At 46.2% G+C, this 18,425-nt stretch overlaps 1 protein-coding gene across 1 annotated transcript in view; it reads right to left on the bottom strand.

Annotated features, from left to right (window-relative positions):
• The window catches only part of Dpf3 (double PHD fingers 3), a 251,647-nt gene that overhangs the window by 142,608 nt on the left and 90,614 nt on the right, over window positions 1-18,425 (bottom strand). Inside the window, exon 2 of the mRNA XM_077109052.1 lies at window positions 1,365-1,525. Within this exon, the coding sequence (XP_076965167.1) occupies window positions 1,365-1,525 (161 nt within the window). The remainder of the gene's footprint in view (window positions 1-1,364; window positions 1,526-18,425) is intronic.

The following is an 18,425-nucleotide window of genomic DNA, read 5'->3' as shown; positions in this document are numbered from 1 at the left end:
AGGGGATGTTTTTTCTTTATAGAAGCTGTAGTGCTAATAAATGAAGAAATAACAATGGCCTCGAATCAAATGTCACCTTTTTGCAACTCTTAATGGGATAAGGAATCTAGACAATTATCACTGAGGGCTGCTAACATCAGAAAAGAGAAATAACCAGACCATATGAGCCTCCTGATGAAAGTACACAATACCCACTTAGGGACTGTTCTTGCCCAAAAAAAAAAAAAGGAAGAAAGAAAGAAAGAAAAAAATTGAGCTTGAATAAGACTCTAGACCTAATTACCAATTCATAGGAATAACACCATAGGGATGCCATCAGCAAACCCAGGTTCTGGGAAACCCTACAGTGCAAACAACCCAGTTTCTTCAACAAATAACATGCAAAGAGGAAGAAGAGACAGAAACAGAAACCCTTTAAGAAATTTTAAAGACATGTCAACCAATCGCAGCGTAGGGATTCTACTTGGATCCTGATTTAAATAGAGAAGGGAAATGAATGTTGACCAAATACTTGATGATTAAAGTATCATTGAAATTTGAAAGCAACTGTAGGTTAGTTTGAGGTTTTTAAGTCCTTAACATTTAGAGATGCATTTAAAAAAAAAAAAAAGATTGTGGATGAAGTAATAATGTCCCACATTTGCTTCAAAATAATCTGAAGTCAGAGAAGAAAGTGGCAGGTGTGTATAAATGAAATGAAATTGGCCACTGGTTGGTCTTTGGGATACATGGAGATCCATTTTACCATTCTCTTCATTTTTATATGGGTGTAAAATTTTTCAAAATAAAAAGTTTTTTTTAGATGTACCCATATAAAGCCAGAAAATTGCATTCCTGTATTGCCTCCCTAATCTCCAAAAATGGGTCTTTCTTCTGTTCTCTGGAGCCTGAAGACTAGTGTCATGGTAATAATGATACAGTAATATCAACAATAATATCCTGCACTTCTGGAACACATACCATGTCATGAGTTTTCTTGAACCTTTTCATTGAATCCTGACAAAACCCTGAGCAGTAAATATTAACGTTATCCACCTTTTACAGATAAGGAACTTGAGGGTCAGAGAGTTGGTGACAAGCGAAGCCTCCCATCCATATCTGACTGCAGATTTTCAATACCGAGGGTGAAAGACGAAGGCTGTTCTTGTGTACTAGTCTTGCCTTCTTTCACCCCCCAGCCCCCCAGCCTCCATGGCCCACACCACCCTTGTCCCCTTCCTTGGAACACCTTCCAAGGGCTACGAAAGCAGCTGAGTGTCTTGAAAGCGGGTGCAGCTTGTCTCTGGACTCCCAGAAGTTCTGGTCTTCCTCCCTCCAGCCTGGGAACCCACGTGCAAGCACGTCCCAGAAGTGGCACGGCTCACCTGGGCCTCGGTGCCTCTTCTCCATCCAGATGTAGCAGTTGTTCTGGGCCACCCCGGTCTGCGAGTCCAGGAAGGGGAGACGCACGCTGCGCTCCGCACACAGCCGCGAGTTATAACTCCGGCAGTGCTCGATGGCTTCCTTGTAGAATTGGTCCCCGAGCCTGCGGGGAGATAGTAAGCAAAGGAGTGAAGCCAAGAAACACACCGAAACGGGTGTCCCCCACTTCCCTCTCTGGGAAGCATCTGCTGTTTTGATGATCAAGGAAAAGAAGGTAACAGCATCGGGTCTCTACCACATTCTACTTCCCATCCCAAATCTACCAGGTAACTTAGAAACCCCTTTGGCATAGACCAAAGGGTCCCAAGAATAAGCCAGGAGCAAAAATTGCCAGTCCCTGCTGTAACAGGCATGAGATGCAGCTCCAGATGGAGGTAGCTCTGAACTACCTTCTGTATGAGGCCTATAGGACCTCTAGCTTCTAGAGCCTTCTCTCTAAAGTCTCCCATTAGCCATATTTCGTTCTCAGGAGTCCACAATAAAGGCACTCTAGGTGAACCCAAACCACCAGCAAAGACACCCAGATTCCTATTGCAATAGAAGAGAAATGCTCTCCATAAACAAAAAACAGAGGGACAGAGAAAACAGCCTGTAAAAGTAAGGAGTATTTATTAGTACAAGGAGAAGGAGATGGAAAGAAACAAGCACCGATCTTTTTAAACCACATAGTTAAATGACTTTCCCTGATAGAAAACAAAAGAAGCATTTCAAATAGTACTTGAACTCAAAATAATTCAACCCCCAGAGTTGGAGACACAAGTAGAAGACCTTTATGGTTTGCAGGAGTGATTATCTGATAAAGCACAGTAAATTTTACATTCCTGAATATTACCCTTGGACACATGGTAATGCTGCTAACTTAAAGATAGTGTCCTTTTCAAAGGCCCAAAATATAACACTGATATAATTGACCAAATGTAAAACAAACAATCGGTGAAATCAAATACCTAACAAATAAAACACAGACATGCAGTAGAAATTAATAAATGTCCCAAAGAAATGCAAATGTAATAACATGACCTCTGCCAAGTCAACTTGAGCCTCTGGGAGCGGGAGAGGGGCAGAAAGGAGACGAGTCACAGGAATTGCAGGGGCAGAGGGAGAATCCAGTAACTCATTTGGAAGCAACATTATAAATGTCCCTTTGTTGTGGTTGTTTGTAGATTTGAGGAAGCCAAAATCTTGGAGAGAAAGTCTTTGAGTTAAAAATAATATATTTCTTCACCAAAATATTCAGAGAAATAAAGAAAGTAAAGTTGGGGGTTGTTATGGTTTGGATCTGTCATGTCCCCAAAAGGCTCATGTGTTGAAGACACTCATGTTCAGAGGTGGGGCTTTGGGGAAGAAATTGGATCATGAGAGCTCTGACCTCACCAGTAGATTAATCCACTGATAGATTCATAATTTAATGGCATTAATAAGAGGTGGGGCCTAATTGGAGGAAATGGGTTACAGGCTAGGGGATGCCTTAGAAGGGTATATCTTTCCCCCTTCCCCCACCCTCTCCCTCCTTCCTGGCCTTGAGGTGACAGCTTCTCTCTGCCACACCCTTCCACCATGATGTACTACCTCAGCACAGACCCCGAAATAGTGCCGCCAGCCAACCATGAACTGAAACCTCTGAAACTGTGAGCCAAATAAATCTTTCCTCCTCTCAGTTGATTTTCCCAAGTATTTTGTCACAGTGATGAAATGCTGACTAATACAAGGGGGTTTTTGCCAATTTTTAAAAATTGTGGCACCAAACACATAAACTTCACCATCTTAACTGTTTTTAAGTGCACAGCTCAGTGGTATCAAGGACATTCATAGTCCCTCCATCGCCAGAACTTTTTTCTTTTTTGCAGAACTAAAACTATATTCCCATTAAACAATAACTTCCTTAACCTCCCGTTCCCCAGCCCTAGCAGACACCATCCTACTTTCTGTCGCTATGATTTTGACTACTCTAAGTACCTCATAGAAGTCGTCTACATAAGAGGTGTACAGTATTTGTCTTTTTGAGATGGGCATGTTTCACTTAGTGTAATATCTTCAAGGTTCATCATGTTATAGCATATGTCAGAATTTCCTTCCTCTTAAAGCTGAATAATATTCCTGTGTGTGTGTGTGTGTGTGTGTGTGTGTGTGTATTTGTTGGTCAATGGACCCCTGGGTTGCTTCCATATTTTAACCATCATGAATAACATTACAATGAACTTGAGTGCACGAATGTCTCTTCAAGCCCCTGCTTTTGGTTCTGTGGGGTATAGACCCAGGAGTGGAATTGCTAGGTCATAGGGTAATTTCCATTATTAATTTTTTTGAAGAATACCTGTACTGATGTTCATAGTGGCCACACGGTTTTACAGTCCCACCAACTAGGCACTAGAGTCCCAACTGGTTGCACATCTCCACCACCACTTTTTAGAAATCAAAACTTTTAACAGTCCTTTTTATACTATTTTTTTAAGTCAGGAGTCAGATTCTAACAAAGAATTCAAAGAAAATATCTTATAATAGGAGAATATGACCATGGACACTTCTGAGACATCATTTGGAAATTTATTATTGCATCTTAAAAAAAAAAAAAAAAAAAAAAAACTCTGAAGATGGTCACCCTCATAGGGACAGCTCTGAAAGTATCCTGGCAGTTACAAAATCAAACTATCATCAACATATAATAGTCACACAGCTGGAAATAAGTTGGTGAGGGGGGATGAAACCCATGAAGATGCTATAAAACAGGCCCAGCTCAGTGGAATATGCCTGTAGTCACAGAGCCTCAGGAGGCTGAGTCGGGAGGATCATAAGTCCAAAGCCAGCGTCTCCACTTAGCAAGACCCTAAGCAGCTCAGTGACACCATGTCTCTAAATAAAATATAAATTAGGACTGGGGTTATGGCTCAGTGGTCAACTGCCCCTGAGTTCAACCCTGGGTACCCCATCAAAAAAGGGCTAGGGATGTAGCTTAGTGGTTAAGTGCCCCTGAATTCAATCCCCAGTACCCCCCCCTCAAAAAATGCTATAAAATGGAATGGCACATAAACTGATATAATCTAAATTGGTAACAAGTATCACAAGAGTGACCAAAAATGAAAAACTCTTTTCAACAAAGTGTTCACCTATGTCACACCAGGTTGAATGCCTCCTGCTGCCAAGGTGATATAGCTCATGGTACAGAACTTTTACAAGCAGCTCTGCCCAGGGAAGGTGACACGGCTCCTCCAGGGTTTCCAGGATGCTCCTGCAGCCAGCCACACCAGCCACATCACATTGATGAGAACTGGCAAGAGCACTGGATGGACAGATTACCCATGATCTTTTTTTTTTTTTTTTTTTAAGAGAGAGTGAGAGAGAGAGGGAGGGGGAGAGAGAGAGAGAGAGAGAGAGAGAGAGAGAGAGAGAGAATTTTTTTAATATTTGTTTTTTTTTTAGTTTTCGGCGGACACAACATCTTTGTACGTGGTGCTGAGGATCAAACCCGGGCCGCACGCATGCCAGGCGAGTGCGCTACCGCTTGAGCCACATCCCCAGCCCTACCCATGATCTTTTGACAGACCACTAAAAAGATGTTAACCTCAGAAATTCTGCTGAGAGAGAGAGAGAGACAGAGACAGAGAGAGAGAAATTGTCCACCAAAACTCCTGGAGAACAAAGGGTTTCCATTTGCTGGACTTTTCCTGATATGCTAGTAACTCATTTCCAACAGCTTTGGCCCAGATGAGAGGAACAAGAAAGCAAACTTGCAAAAAAGGAAAAGTGAGGCTGGCCAATATTTGTGCCTCACACCAAATGGAACAAGAAAGTCAAACAAAGTGGCACACGAGGCAAAAATTAATTTCATCTTAAATACTTTCCACTTTCATAATATGCAGTATTATTAGTAACAGGGCATGCCAGGGTAGATGTATATGTTTAAATGTAATCTTTGTGTGAATGATTTCTCCCTTAGATAAACAGAAAAGATTTTCTGCACACTGAAACAACTGTCTTAAAGATTGAGGCTGCAAAAAGGTGACATCCAACAGCCCCTCTTCTATCGTCTCCAGGGACGTCCCTTTTGAACAGATCGAGTGTTGGCAGAAATTCGGAAACAAAAGTTAAAAGCCTTTTTCAAGATGTGGGAGGAGAAAAAAAAAAAAGACTTCAACCTCCTTGATAAATCCAAGCACTTCTCTAAAAGTTAATTAGCCAAAATCTTCACAGGGCTTACTGCACTCTCTAGAAGAAAATCAATGGCCAGGTCTCCTGAACCCGTGGAAAGCAATTTAAACAGGAGAGAGGACAAATGTCCTTTCTAATATGGTATTTCTTTAAGGAGAAAAAAAAAAAAAAGAATCCCACAAGGATAGGATCCCAGGGTGACATTTGCATTAAAGTTGCAAGGGGCACAGGGAGCAGGGACAGGCTGGCAGCAAATGACTCATTTTTGTGGAGTTGTGGCCAGCATGCCCCAGGCTGGGTCAGGCATGGACCAACCCCAGCCATCACCTGTCGGCATGAAACCGAGGGGGCCAGATTACCAGGGGGTGATGGATGTCCTGGGCTTGAGGAAGCTGGCACAAGGCAGGGTAGAATGATGTCCTCATCAACAACTGACTGCAGGCTACTCAAGGCTGCAATCAGAAATGTGAAAGGCAAGGGGACAAATTGCTAGGCACTGCACGGCCTGCTGGTCAGAGCAGCACCGGCTGCCTGGATCTAGCAGGCTTTGCTAGGGGTGGAGGGCCCTTCATAATCGGGGGTGAGGGAGACATCCTAGCCCTGGGAGTTGGACGTTCCTGCGAGACATTTCCAGGGACCGTCCTTGAGCATACCTGTCGGGAGATGGATTCCACTGGGCCAGAGATGACTCAGAGTGGGGAAAAAAGAGAGAGATTTCTCCAACATGATTGACAACTAGGCTCCAAAATGATTTTCAGAGCCCAGCACAATCCCCTCCAGGACCCTCTGCTCTTCCAGCTTTCTGCCCTGGAGACACCTGTCCGCTCAGCTTCCGAGTCCACTACCCTGAGATGCTCAGGCCCAACTGGCCAACCAGACACCGGGATCCTCCCTTTCACAGACCTTTTGTTCTTATGTCCAGACCCAAAGACAGGTGTCCTGGACATTTCAAATAGCAAATTCCTCATCTCCTGCCAGCAGCCTGTCCCTGCCCCCCAATCTCTACTCCTCAGGGTCGGGGTGGAGTACCTGGGGAAATGAGCTCCCCATCAGCCCAGCAAGCTGTCCCTGACCCTCCCTTTGCCTTCCTCCCATCTGACACTGAATTCTTTCATTTCTCAGGGAATTGTTCTTTTCTCTCCATTCCCACTGGAAGTCATAAGTCCCCTTTGGCTGTAAAAACAGAACCTTGGCCTGCTATTTGTGCCCATGAACGGAGATAAGCAGAGATAAAGAGAAGCCCTGGCCCACGGCAGGATTTCTGGTCCCTCCCTCCCCTGGTGGTGACTCTTCTTCTCTGTGGGCACCTGGCTTTCCTGCCATCTCGTCCAGCTGCCCACACTCCACAGCCGCCCACAGACACACATTAAAGCTCATCTACACCAAGATGCTAACTTCCTGCTATTTGCATTTAAACATAGTTGACTGTTAACTGTGGCATGGAAGGTTCTGTGTCCTGTTTATTTTTTTATAACTGGCAAGCTAGATATATGGCAAGATGGGGGGACCTTTTTACTTTCTTGAAGTTGCACTGTTCCTAAAGTGGCCCTTGAAAAGAAAACTAAGTTTAGTGTTCATTATAGACTAAATTGTACGCGCATGCACACACACACACACACACACACACACACACACACAGTGTTGAAACCCTAACCCCCAATGTGATGGTTATTTGCAGATGGAGGCTTTGGGAAGTAATTAGGTCATGAGGGTTTGAGGATGTACCCTCATGATAGGATGAGGGCTCATATAATAAGAATCAATCTCTCTCTCTCTCTCTCTCTCCCTCTCTCTCTCTCTCTCCCTCCCTCCCTCCCTCCCTCACTTGCATATGGCTGAGAGAGAGAGAGAGAGCTCTCACTAGGAACATGACCATGCTGCCACCCTGATCTTGAACTTCCCAGATCCCAGAACTGTGAAAAATAAATGTTATTTAATCCACCCAGAATATGATATTTTTTTGCAGCATCCACACTCAGTGTTTCTGGATGTTTCAACTAGGTAAGACTAAGGATAGGTGAGAGATTCCTCTGCTATCTTATCTTCTTCCAACAAAGACAATACTGCTACTGCAAATGTCAATTTCAACTCAATTCAATGATTAATATGTGTCTTCCTTACTAGACTCTAAGGGCCATGAGGGCAGAGACCACATCTGCTAGGCCACTGCACATAGCCACTCAGGCTGGGCACCAAACATTTCTAGGGGTGTCACGCGTATCAACTCCAATGTGAATGGCACTGCCTGGGGTGGTGTAGCCCAGCAGCCCTGCATACCTGGGCTTTTTACTGATTCACCCCAGCATCCAGCACAGAGCCTAGCACACAGCTGATATCAAGTAAGTTTTGTTGCATTACACTTGACAGCAAAACTAGTAACTCACTCCCCAAAAGGTAGGCATTTCAACCAGAGCCATAGAGCATATGCAACACGCATGTGCAGTCTTCGGCATCCATTGCTTATGAACATTGGTGATTTAGAGCACATGACTGTCTGCTGGCAACTTTGGGGGATGGAGGGTACAGGGAATGTCTGCAATCTCATTTAATCCTCATCACCCAGCACCTGCATTGCAGCAGCAATCTCTTGTCGGTGATCACTGTAGCTCTCCTTTTATCCACCCTGGCAAAAAGAAATCTCCCTCAAACCCAGTTATTAGTCTGACTACACAACCCTGAGCAAAGTCCTTGGGTAACTTCGCCGCTGCTTCAGATCTATGCAAGGATTTAATGAGATAGAACCTCTGGCACTCAGACATGAATGCCTACATCAACAGCCATTCCTTTCTCCTTCCCACAGAGAGCAGTATTTTCTGTCACTTGTAGCGATGACTCTATCTGAGCAAGCTGGTCCTCTCCCTGTGACACACATACATGAAACATTCACCATGGCAGTGACTTTGAGGCTAGCAGAAAACCCACTCAAACCTCTGTCCCAAGGCTTATCAGAAACCTCACTCAAACCTCTGTCCCAAGGCTTATCAGAAACCTCACTCAAACCTCTGTCCCAGGTCACCAGGGCTGAACTTTAGGCATCAGAGAGCACAGTGGCTCATTATGATGACCCCAGCAGTCCCCCCTGAAGCCTTCCCTAAGTGCAGAGACTGCATTTGGCTCATTTGCTGCTCTACCCCAAAATCCAGCAGAGAGCTTGCCATGTTGAGTTGAGTGGTGAGTGAGTGAATGAACGAATCAATCATTTCTCATTTGACTTCCCATATATATGAAGCAGACAGTCCTGTCCTTGGACCCCCTCCCCAAAATACCTTTCCCATGTCCATCCTCCCACCTGGAATCCCTGACTTCTGACCTGAGCCTAGCTGATCTTAGCTGGTTCAAGCCTAGCTAAAGTCCTGCCTCTTCCAAAGAGCCTCCTGGGCTTTTCCTGCCAGGGGAATTTGCTCTCTGTCTTCTTAGCTCCTGTGCTTTGCCAGGCTCTGCCACCTTCCCCGTCTCTCCCCAGTCAGTTAGATTGTGAGTGTCTGGAAGACAGGAACTGAAATTTATATACCTACGTGCTCCCCAACCACACAGTGCTGAGAATGGAGTCCTATGATAAATACGGCTGATTGGCACGTCACACCATCCCTAGCAAACCAACGGAAGAGTCGCTGTCGAGAGACACACGAAAACTTCCTCCATAGGAGCACGCAGTGTGTCCAAAGGTATCGGGCTTCTCCAGATGCCCTACAGATCACATTCCACTGAACTTCCCCAACTCCCTAAAAAAGGCCACATCAGCTGAACCCGGTGGCACATGCCTATAATCCCAGTAGTTGAGGAAGCTGAGGCAGGAGGATCACAAGTTCAGGGCTAACCTCAGCAGGTTAGCAAGGGCCTAAGCAACTCAGTGAGATCCTGTCTCAAAAGAAATGGGGCAGGAGGGGTGCTGAGGTGTGTCTCAGTGGTTAAGCACCCCTGGGTTCAATTCCCGATACCCAAAAAATAAATAAATAAATAAAATTTTAAACAACGATTTTAAAAGGTCACTATAGCTCTCACGATTTTTCTTTCTCCATCTACAAAATTCACGGCACCCCAAAAGAGGCTACAGAACAACCAGTTCCCCTTCTCTGAGAGCCAGCTCCTCCTCCGTTGATGCAGGAAACACTCCTCTGAGTTTGTCGAGAATGCCATTACCCCACCCTCCCAAAGACTGATGTAGGCAGTGGCTCTCAAACTTGGACTTTGGAGAGACATCAGCAGGGGTTGGGCAGCTATGAGATTCGGGTTGTGGAGGTTGAGAATCTGATCCAGACATCAGAGGCCCCAGTGACTCACGGCTCCAAGGAGAACTCCCCGGCCTCTACAACAGGGCCTCAGCAAGAGGTCCTATCATGCTCTGCGGCTGCCATGTTTTAATGCAGAGCTGGAAAGTCCAGTTAGCTGGCTTTGTTTAATGCAGCTGTTTCTCTTCCTGTTGGAAAACTGTCAGGCCGCTGGCCCGGATTCAACGGGCAACACTAACCTGTCGCACACTACTGAAAGTTCTCATCTCTAACCAAAGGTCCAAGAGGCCTGGTCAAGGCCCGAGTATGGGACAGTCCCCCCGAGATCCTTCGAGTGCTCATTCTGTCTGTAACTCTGACTCTCAGAACATCCCAGGAAGGGCACATGGGGTCATCCCTTGTGAAAGCCACGTCAGACAAAGACTTTGAACCCTAAAACTCCCATCATGACTTCAATGCCACTTAGTCTGACGTTCAGTCCCTCTAGACCCAATAAATCCCTCTCCCGGCACCTACTCTGGTGAAGACTTTTCAGGGACTTATTATGCAAAGCTGCCTGAGCAGGACAGAATTTAGATGGAACCTGGTCATGATTTCCGAGCTGCCACTGGGTGTTCCGATGACATACGCATCTCGGGGTTGAAGTCAAGGGGACTGCCAAGGACAAGCGACCGGAGGCAGGAGAAAAGCAGTGTGATTCCTTCCAGTAAATAATGGGGTGTGAGGACGGGCAAAGGGGGATGCACCAGGGAGGAAGCCCAACTGTGGCTTCTCTTGTATTCAAGGTTTGCCTTTCCAGTGGCACCCAGGCATGACAAAATAAATCTGTCCTGTGGAGGCTAGGGGATGTAGAGAATGAAGCAAACTTTCAAAAAATGAAAATAAAAGAAAAACTAGACGTGCCGCTTTGTTTAAGGTGACTCAGACCTAGAAGGAAAACACCCGTCTACCACAGAAACTTCACCAACTGAGAAAATATTTTTCGTTTCCCTGGTTCATAGACCAGGTCTCTCTAAATTCCGAGCCATGGGCACCCAGATGCTGTCCCCTGGGTGTGATCACCATAGGAACAGACCACTGATTCGAGAAGATTCTCAGACAAACCGCCTCAGCCCCCATCTTTGCTGCTGGAATACATGGGCCTCCGTGCTGTCCTCCCCGTAAAGGGAATATCAGGCTGGCATTTAACACAGCCACAAAGAACACGTTCTTCTACAGCCAGTTCTCTACACAGCAGCCCAGGGGATCTTTTAAAAATAAAAAATTGGACCATGGCATTCTCTTTTCCTTAAATCCCTCCAATATCTTCTCAGAATAAAACCCGAACTCTTTCCCATGGAAAGCCCAAGGACACCTTTCCTCCTCTATCTTGTCCCCTGGACCCCTTGACCCCTGGGTTCCATCCTCACGGCACTTCTTTCCATTCCTCTCCTACCCCAAGGTGACCTCTCCACAGGACCTTGGCATATGCCATCTCCTCTACCTACACACGCCTCCAGGATCATCTCCTGGCTGACATGCCAGGGAATTCCTCTATTCCTGTCTCCAGCAGCCAACTCCTGCCCTATCCCTTCCTACCTCGTATCCTATTTCATTTTTTATAATACTTACCCCTAGGAAAAATTTTCTCTTTGCCTGATGATTGTCTGTATATAACTAAGTTGTGTAATTCATGACATTCTTGTCCTTGTATCTCCAGATCCCCTCCACCCGGCCCAAGATGTGTCTAAGAAATGCTCAACAGATATCATTGAAAAAAATATCCGAAAGGTCTGGACAGTTCTGCCCACAACAGAAGGTTTGAATGGTGCAGGAGCCTGGCCTTCAGGAGGACCGGAAGTCAGAGCCCTCAGGAGGCCCCCAGCCAAGGGAGGAATTCACGGCTGCTTCCTCTCTTCTGACCCTCCCTGCCCAGCACACCAGCAGGTCGGTGGCTCACCCCACAGTCCATGTGGGAGTCTTGCCATGGCCCCACAATGCCACCCACGCACCCCAAAGCCTGGAAGGAGGTGAGGTCAAGTAGACTGAACAATGAACACCTGACATCAGTCACTCCTTTCTCTGCCCAAAAAAAGGGAACACTCTAGGCCTGACATTGGCACCGTCCACTAGCCGTGCCAGAAGAAAGACGGTCTCCAATGTGACCCGTTCCGTTTCCCTTTCAAGGGCCTCTCACCAAATTAACCTCCTCCGCAGGTTCTTTCTCGCCGAGTCCTGAACCTATGGGTAGTGCCAGGGGCAGCAGCAGGCTGGGGGTGGGGAAGCTGCTTGACAGGAAATCAATGGGAACTTGAAGGTCATCCGGAGGGCACTGTCTCCCCATCAGGCACCTGCTGGGATGGGATTTGTGGTCCTGACCTCGCTTGGGGGCCTCTGCCCTCCTGTCAGAGTTGGTTAAGATCAGCCTGCAGAAGCAAATGCCCTGCACACCCACTGATCTCCAGGCCACCCTTCTCAGGGACATCCGGCCGAACAAAGCAGCCCAGAGTCTCATTTAACCTGCTACTAGGTTGAGCATCACCCCACATTTCTCCTGCAAGACCTCGAAGAAAACTGTCTCAGGCCTTCTCCTTTTGATGCATGAACATGCAAATCTCAAAACCTACCAGGGAGCTCAGCTGAATTCAGAATCTGACTCTTTCCTCCCCAGTAAATAATGGGGTGTGAGGACCGACAAAGGGGGATGCATGCTCATGGTTCTATCACCCCAGGGACCTATTCTCCCAAGTTTCTGGACTCCCTCCCCTGCCTTTTCCTGCCACCATCTCCTTTCCTAAGCCTTCCACCTTATCAAGAGTCACTTAGCATACAGGTCAGGATCCCTCACTCCAAGTCGCCATCCAAAAGCTGAACATTAATCCGGAATAAAAATGAGGTAGAGACAGACCCAACACAGTTTTGGAAGGATGACAGGCAGGTGGCGGTGATGATATTTGTGGCATAGCTAACATTGATTGAGCACTTACTCTGCCAGGCGCTGTTCTAAGCACTATACACGTATGATCTGATTTATTTTCATACGATTCCACACCATTATCCGCCTCCCATTATAAAGATCTGCAAAATGAGGCCCAGAGTTTTAAGTGATTTGCCTAGAGATTTACAAGGCACTGTGGAGATGTAAATCCAGACAAAAGAATTAAAGTAACCTGAACAACACCACTTTTCTTGGAGGCATGAGGTTTCTTTCTAAAAGCATCACAGATCCGATGGATAATATTAGCTATTTCTCCTCTTTGGGCCTCGGTTTCCCATGCTGACAAACAGCCCAGAGATAAACTTTCCAATCTCAGCACCACCTCTCCGTAAGTCAAAAAGAGGGTAGGGGATGGCACTTCCTGAAAAGATGCCATCAGAAAAAAACAAAATGTATTTGGAATACAAAATGTAGTTCAGAAACCAATTCCATCCCAAGAGTGAGCAAGGGGCACCAGGCTCGAGGGGCCCTGTCTCTCTGAACCTCTACTCAAGAGAGAAGAGAAATGTCAGACTGTCATACACTGAAGAGTCAGACTGAAGTGTCCCAGCATTTAAAGACTGTCTAATCTGATGCCTGGTTTTATTGCAAAGAAAATCAATTACCAGAGAGGTGATGGGATGTTCCCCAGTCACACAAAGGCAGAGCTGGAATTAGATCCTCAGTCCAGATCCTCGTTCAGGGGTTTCTCTACCATGTGTGGCAGATACCTGCAAAACTGGGTCTTGAACCAAAACTGACCCACCACAAATTTTTGTCAATAAAGTTTTATTGGAAGATAGCCCTGCTCATTGATTCACATTTCGTCTGCAGCTGCTTTCCTGCTTCAGTGGCAAAATTGAGTACCACAGCCCCCCATTTTCTGTGGTTCTGCTTTCAATGGTCAACGATGGTTAAAAATATTCAATGAAAATTCTAAGAGTGATCCAGGCCCATGTTTTAAATTTCACACCAAGATGAAATCTCAGCCTGACCTGCTCCAATCACCCCTTTGTCTAGCGTATCCCTCTGTACATGCCACCAGCATCACTTCCTAGCCATCTCAATTATCTGATAGACAGTCTCAGTATCCGAATATTGTTATAATTGTTCTATATGATTATTAATTGCTGTTCCTAATCTCTTACTGTGCCTAATTTAAAAATCAATCTTTATTGTATGTACAAATAGGAATGAACATACGTGGGGTTCAGTACTAGCCACAGTTTCAGGCAACCAAAGGGGGGTCTTGGAATATAACCCCAAGAATAAGGGGGGATTATTATAGCTCTAACAGAGACAACATGGCCTGCAAAGCTTAAAATATTCACCATTTGGACTTTTACAGAAAAAGTTGGCCAACTCCCGGTTAATAGCCTAAGCCTTGAATAATGAAAACACTCCACCTTTGGAATGAAAGGGGAAAAAAAAGGAGACCTAAGAGTCACACAGCTTAAGCAGATAGTTTTACAATTATCTCAGCTTGGTACAACTTAATAAAAACCCATAAATACAGCTAATAATAAGGAAAACAAGCACGAGCTTACCCTACCTATTTAATAATTATTGTTAACTACAGCAAGCAAAACTCATCACTGAAAATTAATTTTTTCCAAGGCTCCCTGGAAAGCCCTTTTTCATTTAGGAAATGCTGTCGGCCAGTGCGTAAGATGAGGCTTCCCACGGTCGCACAGCCCTAATTTCCCCCTGTTGAGTTAAAGGCTCTTCCTGAGGCGGCTGGAGAATAGAGTGCTCTGCCCCCTCCCCAGGGTGTCCTCTGAGAACTGGTGCCCTCTGTCAAGGTGCTGCCCAAACCCTCCATGCCCCCTCTACTCAAACAGAGTCCTGGGGCACAGCCTGGCAGAGGAGGCCCCACAGAAGCTCCAGCCTGCTCATGATTCTTCCACCATGTGCACTGGAGCACAGGAGCTGGTCCCCCATCAGCCAGGGTAGAAATAAAAGACCTAGGTTCCAGGTTGAAGTCAGAGCTTTGTCACTTTGGTCCTCAGCAAGTCTCTCAACCCTGCTGGGCCCCGGGATCCCATCTGTCAAGGGAAGACACTTAGCCTCACTTGTTTCAAGTGAAGGAAGGCACACAGAGTCAAATCGAGGGGTGAGGCAGGCCAGCCCAGGGCCAGTTACACTGAACCAGGAATTCAAACAGTTGGGAAACCTCATATCTCTCAGCACCACTCAAGCTGGAACTTTAATAAACAGGATTCATTTGCATCCTGGTTCATACCAAGGTGCCAGCCTGGTGGGACTGCAAACTGGTGCAACCACTCCGGAAAGCAGATTCCCCCAGAAAACTTGGAATGGAACCACCATTTGACCCAGTTATCCCACTTCTTGGCAGATATCCAAAGGACTTATAATCATCATACTACAGTGACGCAACCACATCAATGTTTATAGCAGCTTAATTCACAGTAGCCAAGTTATGGAACCAACCATCTGTCCTTCAACAGATGAATGGATAAATAATATGTGGTATACATACACAATAGAATATTGTTCAGCCATAAAAAAGAATTAATTGTGGCATTTGCCGGTAAATGGATGGAACTGGAGAATATCATGCTAAGTGAAATTTTTTTTTTTTTTCCAAAAACCAAAGGCTGAATGTGCTCTCTGATATGTGGATACTAACACAAAACAAGGGAGGGTGGAGAGGGGAAGAATAGAACTTCATTGGATTAGACAAAGGGGAATGAAGGGAAGGGAGGGGTATGGGATTAGGAAAGACAGAATGAATCCGACATAACTTTCTTATGCTCATATATGAATACACAACCCACATAACTCCACATCATGTACAACCACAAGAATGGGATCAAAATTGGAATGGGTTATACTCCATATATGTATAATATGTCAAAATACACTCTACTGTCATGTATATTTAAAAACAACAGATAAATTTAAAAAAAAAAAAAAAAGTCGCAGCCGCACAGCCTAGTTGTTTTGTTGCTTAGAATGTGCCAAAAATAAAACCCAGCAGGTAAAATAAGTTAGCTTAGAATAAGCTCCCTCTCTGGGAATTTAGCTATCAATATATTTTCACATATGGTAAACAATGTGTTTAACAACAAAAGATTGGAGAAATCTAAATGATCATTAATAGGAAACTGGTTGAATAAAAATCAGCATAGCCGGGCGAGGTGATGCATGCCTAATCCCAGCAGCTCGGGAGGCTGAGGCAGGAGGATCACGAGTTCAAAGCCAGCCTCAGCAAAAAGCAAGGCACTAAGCAACTCAGTGAGACCCTGTCTCTAAATCAAATACAAAATAGGGCTGGGGGTGTGGTTCAGTGGTCAAGTGCCCCTGTGTTCCTCAGTACCAAAAAAAAAGAAGTCAGCACATGTTCACAATGAAAAAAATAGGTGCCAACATAATTATGATTCCACCTTTCCCCTCTGAAAAGTGCCCTTGCTTGACTTATAAACAATAAGGTCATACCATTGGTAAGCTATTCAGGGTCACAGTGAGGGGACATACCGACTGGGCAGTAATGGCCATTAGTGGGCTTCTAAGGAAGACAGGTCCAGTTTGGTCAAGCGTTGGGGTGCAGGGCCAGAGCCAGATTGAATTTTTCAGAACAAGATAGGAAAAGTGGCCTATGGTGGCCCTGCTTCTCCATTTGCCCTCACGCAGCCCTCTGTCCCTTCTTCTACTTGGGAAACAAACATTTAGAGAATATCAACACAAGTGTGGGCTCCCTGGGAGGCTGAGAGGCTCTGGAGAGAGGAGAAGCCTTTAGAAAGGACTGGAAGCAGAGAGAGTCGTGCCAACAGGCGCCTACCACCTGCCTGCCCTTGCTGAGCAGGTGACCTACATTCCCTCCATCTCCGGAAGCGGGGCCACCCCCGACTCCACAGTGCCTGACCCTGACTGACACACACTTGGAAAGTGTTCCTTCTGGGGACCTGGGCCAAGCGCCATCAGGCCTCCTGTCTTCAAGACACTCCTCCCCACAGGGGCTCCCCCTCTCTACCACCCAACCTGCAGGACACCCGGATGCTAAAGAGCCACGCTGTATTCTGGACCTCGATTAATGTCAGCGCCATGGAGCAAGCAAACAGAAAGCCCCAGAAGAACTACTGTGGGTGGGAGGCTGTGGTCTGTGCAGCGGGGAGGGCCGAGCTGGGCAGCTGAGGAAGAGGAGGGGCAGGAGGAGGCTGGGAGACAGGAGTCAATATCGGTGGAGGAGAGCAGCCTCCAGCCCATGCCCCAGCCATCAATCTCTCTTCCGAGGACAGGTTATCTGGGGAATTTATGCTCTCTAATAATTACCTTGCAGTGGGTTCCACTTATCTTACCCAAAGAATCTGCCAGTTGCCAGACACGCAGGGTTCTAGTTAATTCCATCAACACTGCCCTCTGCCTCTGCCTGTGCCCCCAGCTAACCAGCTCCTTTCCTCTATCAGACCCTGACTCTTGCCCTCTGCCTGCCTCTGACTTCTAACCTAGGGGGTCAGAGCAGGCAGAAGGGTCTCGACAACTTCCAGCAGGGCGAAGGGCTCTGCAGGTGCTGACAAAGCAGTTGGGAGGGGGGTGGCTGTAGGGATAGACCTGAGAGGTAAAAACCTCCCCAAAGTTGAGGACAGGCCTGGGCAAGTGCAGGTTGTCTCAAAGGCTGTGTGGGAAGGGTGGAAGCAACGCTTTGGGGCACACAAATTGGATTCTTGCTAACATTGCCTAACTAATGCCATCAGATCTGGTTGGCACTAATTTTAATTTCTTGTCTCCTTGTCCCTCCTCAAAGTGCCCTCCATCCCCACCCCAGCCCTCTGGAGTAGTCAGAGGATGCCTCTCATGCTGGGATCCCTACACACCTCTCCCAGGCATGGCCGTGTGCCCCTTGGGAGCAGGGGCATCTCTGTGTCAGAGCACATCCACGGTAGAGTCTCGGATCATGAGCCACTCAAGTCGCCTCACTGTGGGTCCTTTTGCTACAATAATAACTTTTATTAAAGTAATAGTAAATAGCCAACAGCTAATGGTCATTGGGCTGGTACAGGTACCAGTTATGGTGTTAACAGCTTTCCACTTAGTAATGGCACCCACTCCAGGGGGAGAAGACATCATTAGCTCTGTGTTGCACCCCTGAACCACTTCTTGGTCCCACAAACACCAGCCTCCTTCTTGTGCAGGGCCTTTGCACCTGCAGCTCCCTGGAGCAGGCATGCTCTTCTTTCATCTTTTCAGGGCTGGCTGCTTCTACTCTTTAGAGCTCTGCTCACTCTCTCTCCACTCTCTGCCTACAGCACTCCTTCCTATCTGTTTCTCTGCTTGATGGATTTTTTAGTAATCTTCCAACTAACAAGAACTATGTTATTTGTCCATTTCCTTTCTATTCGTCTTTCCCCATAAATACGTAAGCTTCCTGGGGAAAAGACCCGTCTAGTTTGTCCAGCCTTGTATTCTCAGGACCTAAAACTGTGTTCCCAGAACCAATCCCTGGCTCTACGATAGGCCCTCAAGAAGGAATAGTTGGATAAATGAATCGTTTGATGTCCCCACTAAGCCTTCCCCTTCCTCCTCAGACAGTTTCTTTCATGGAAACCTTCTATCTGTTCTTTAGTTATTTACTGGCCTTCACCATGTACCAGAAACCTTGAGGAGTAGTTGTGGATTCCATTGTACCCTGCTATGAGGTACAGAGTTGTCTT

This window comes from Callospermophilus lateralis, chromosome 3 (assembly GCF_048772815.1).
Source record: "Callospermophilus lateralis isolate mCalLat2 chromosome 3, mCalLat2.hap1, whole genome shotgun sequence".
NCBI lineage: Eukaryota > Metazoa > Chordata > Mammalia > Rodentia > Sciuridae > Callospermophilus > Callospermophilus lateralis.
The sequence above is the reverse complement of the archived record's forward strand: the minus strand, read 5'-3'. Positions and strand labels throughout refer to the sequence as shown.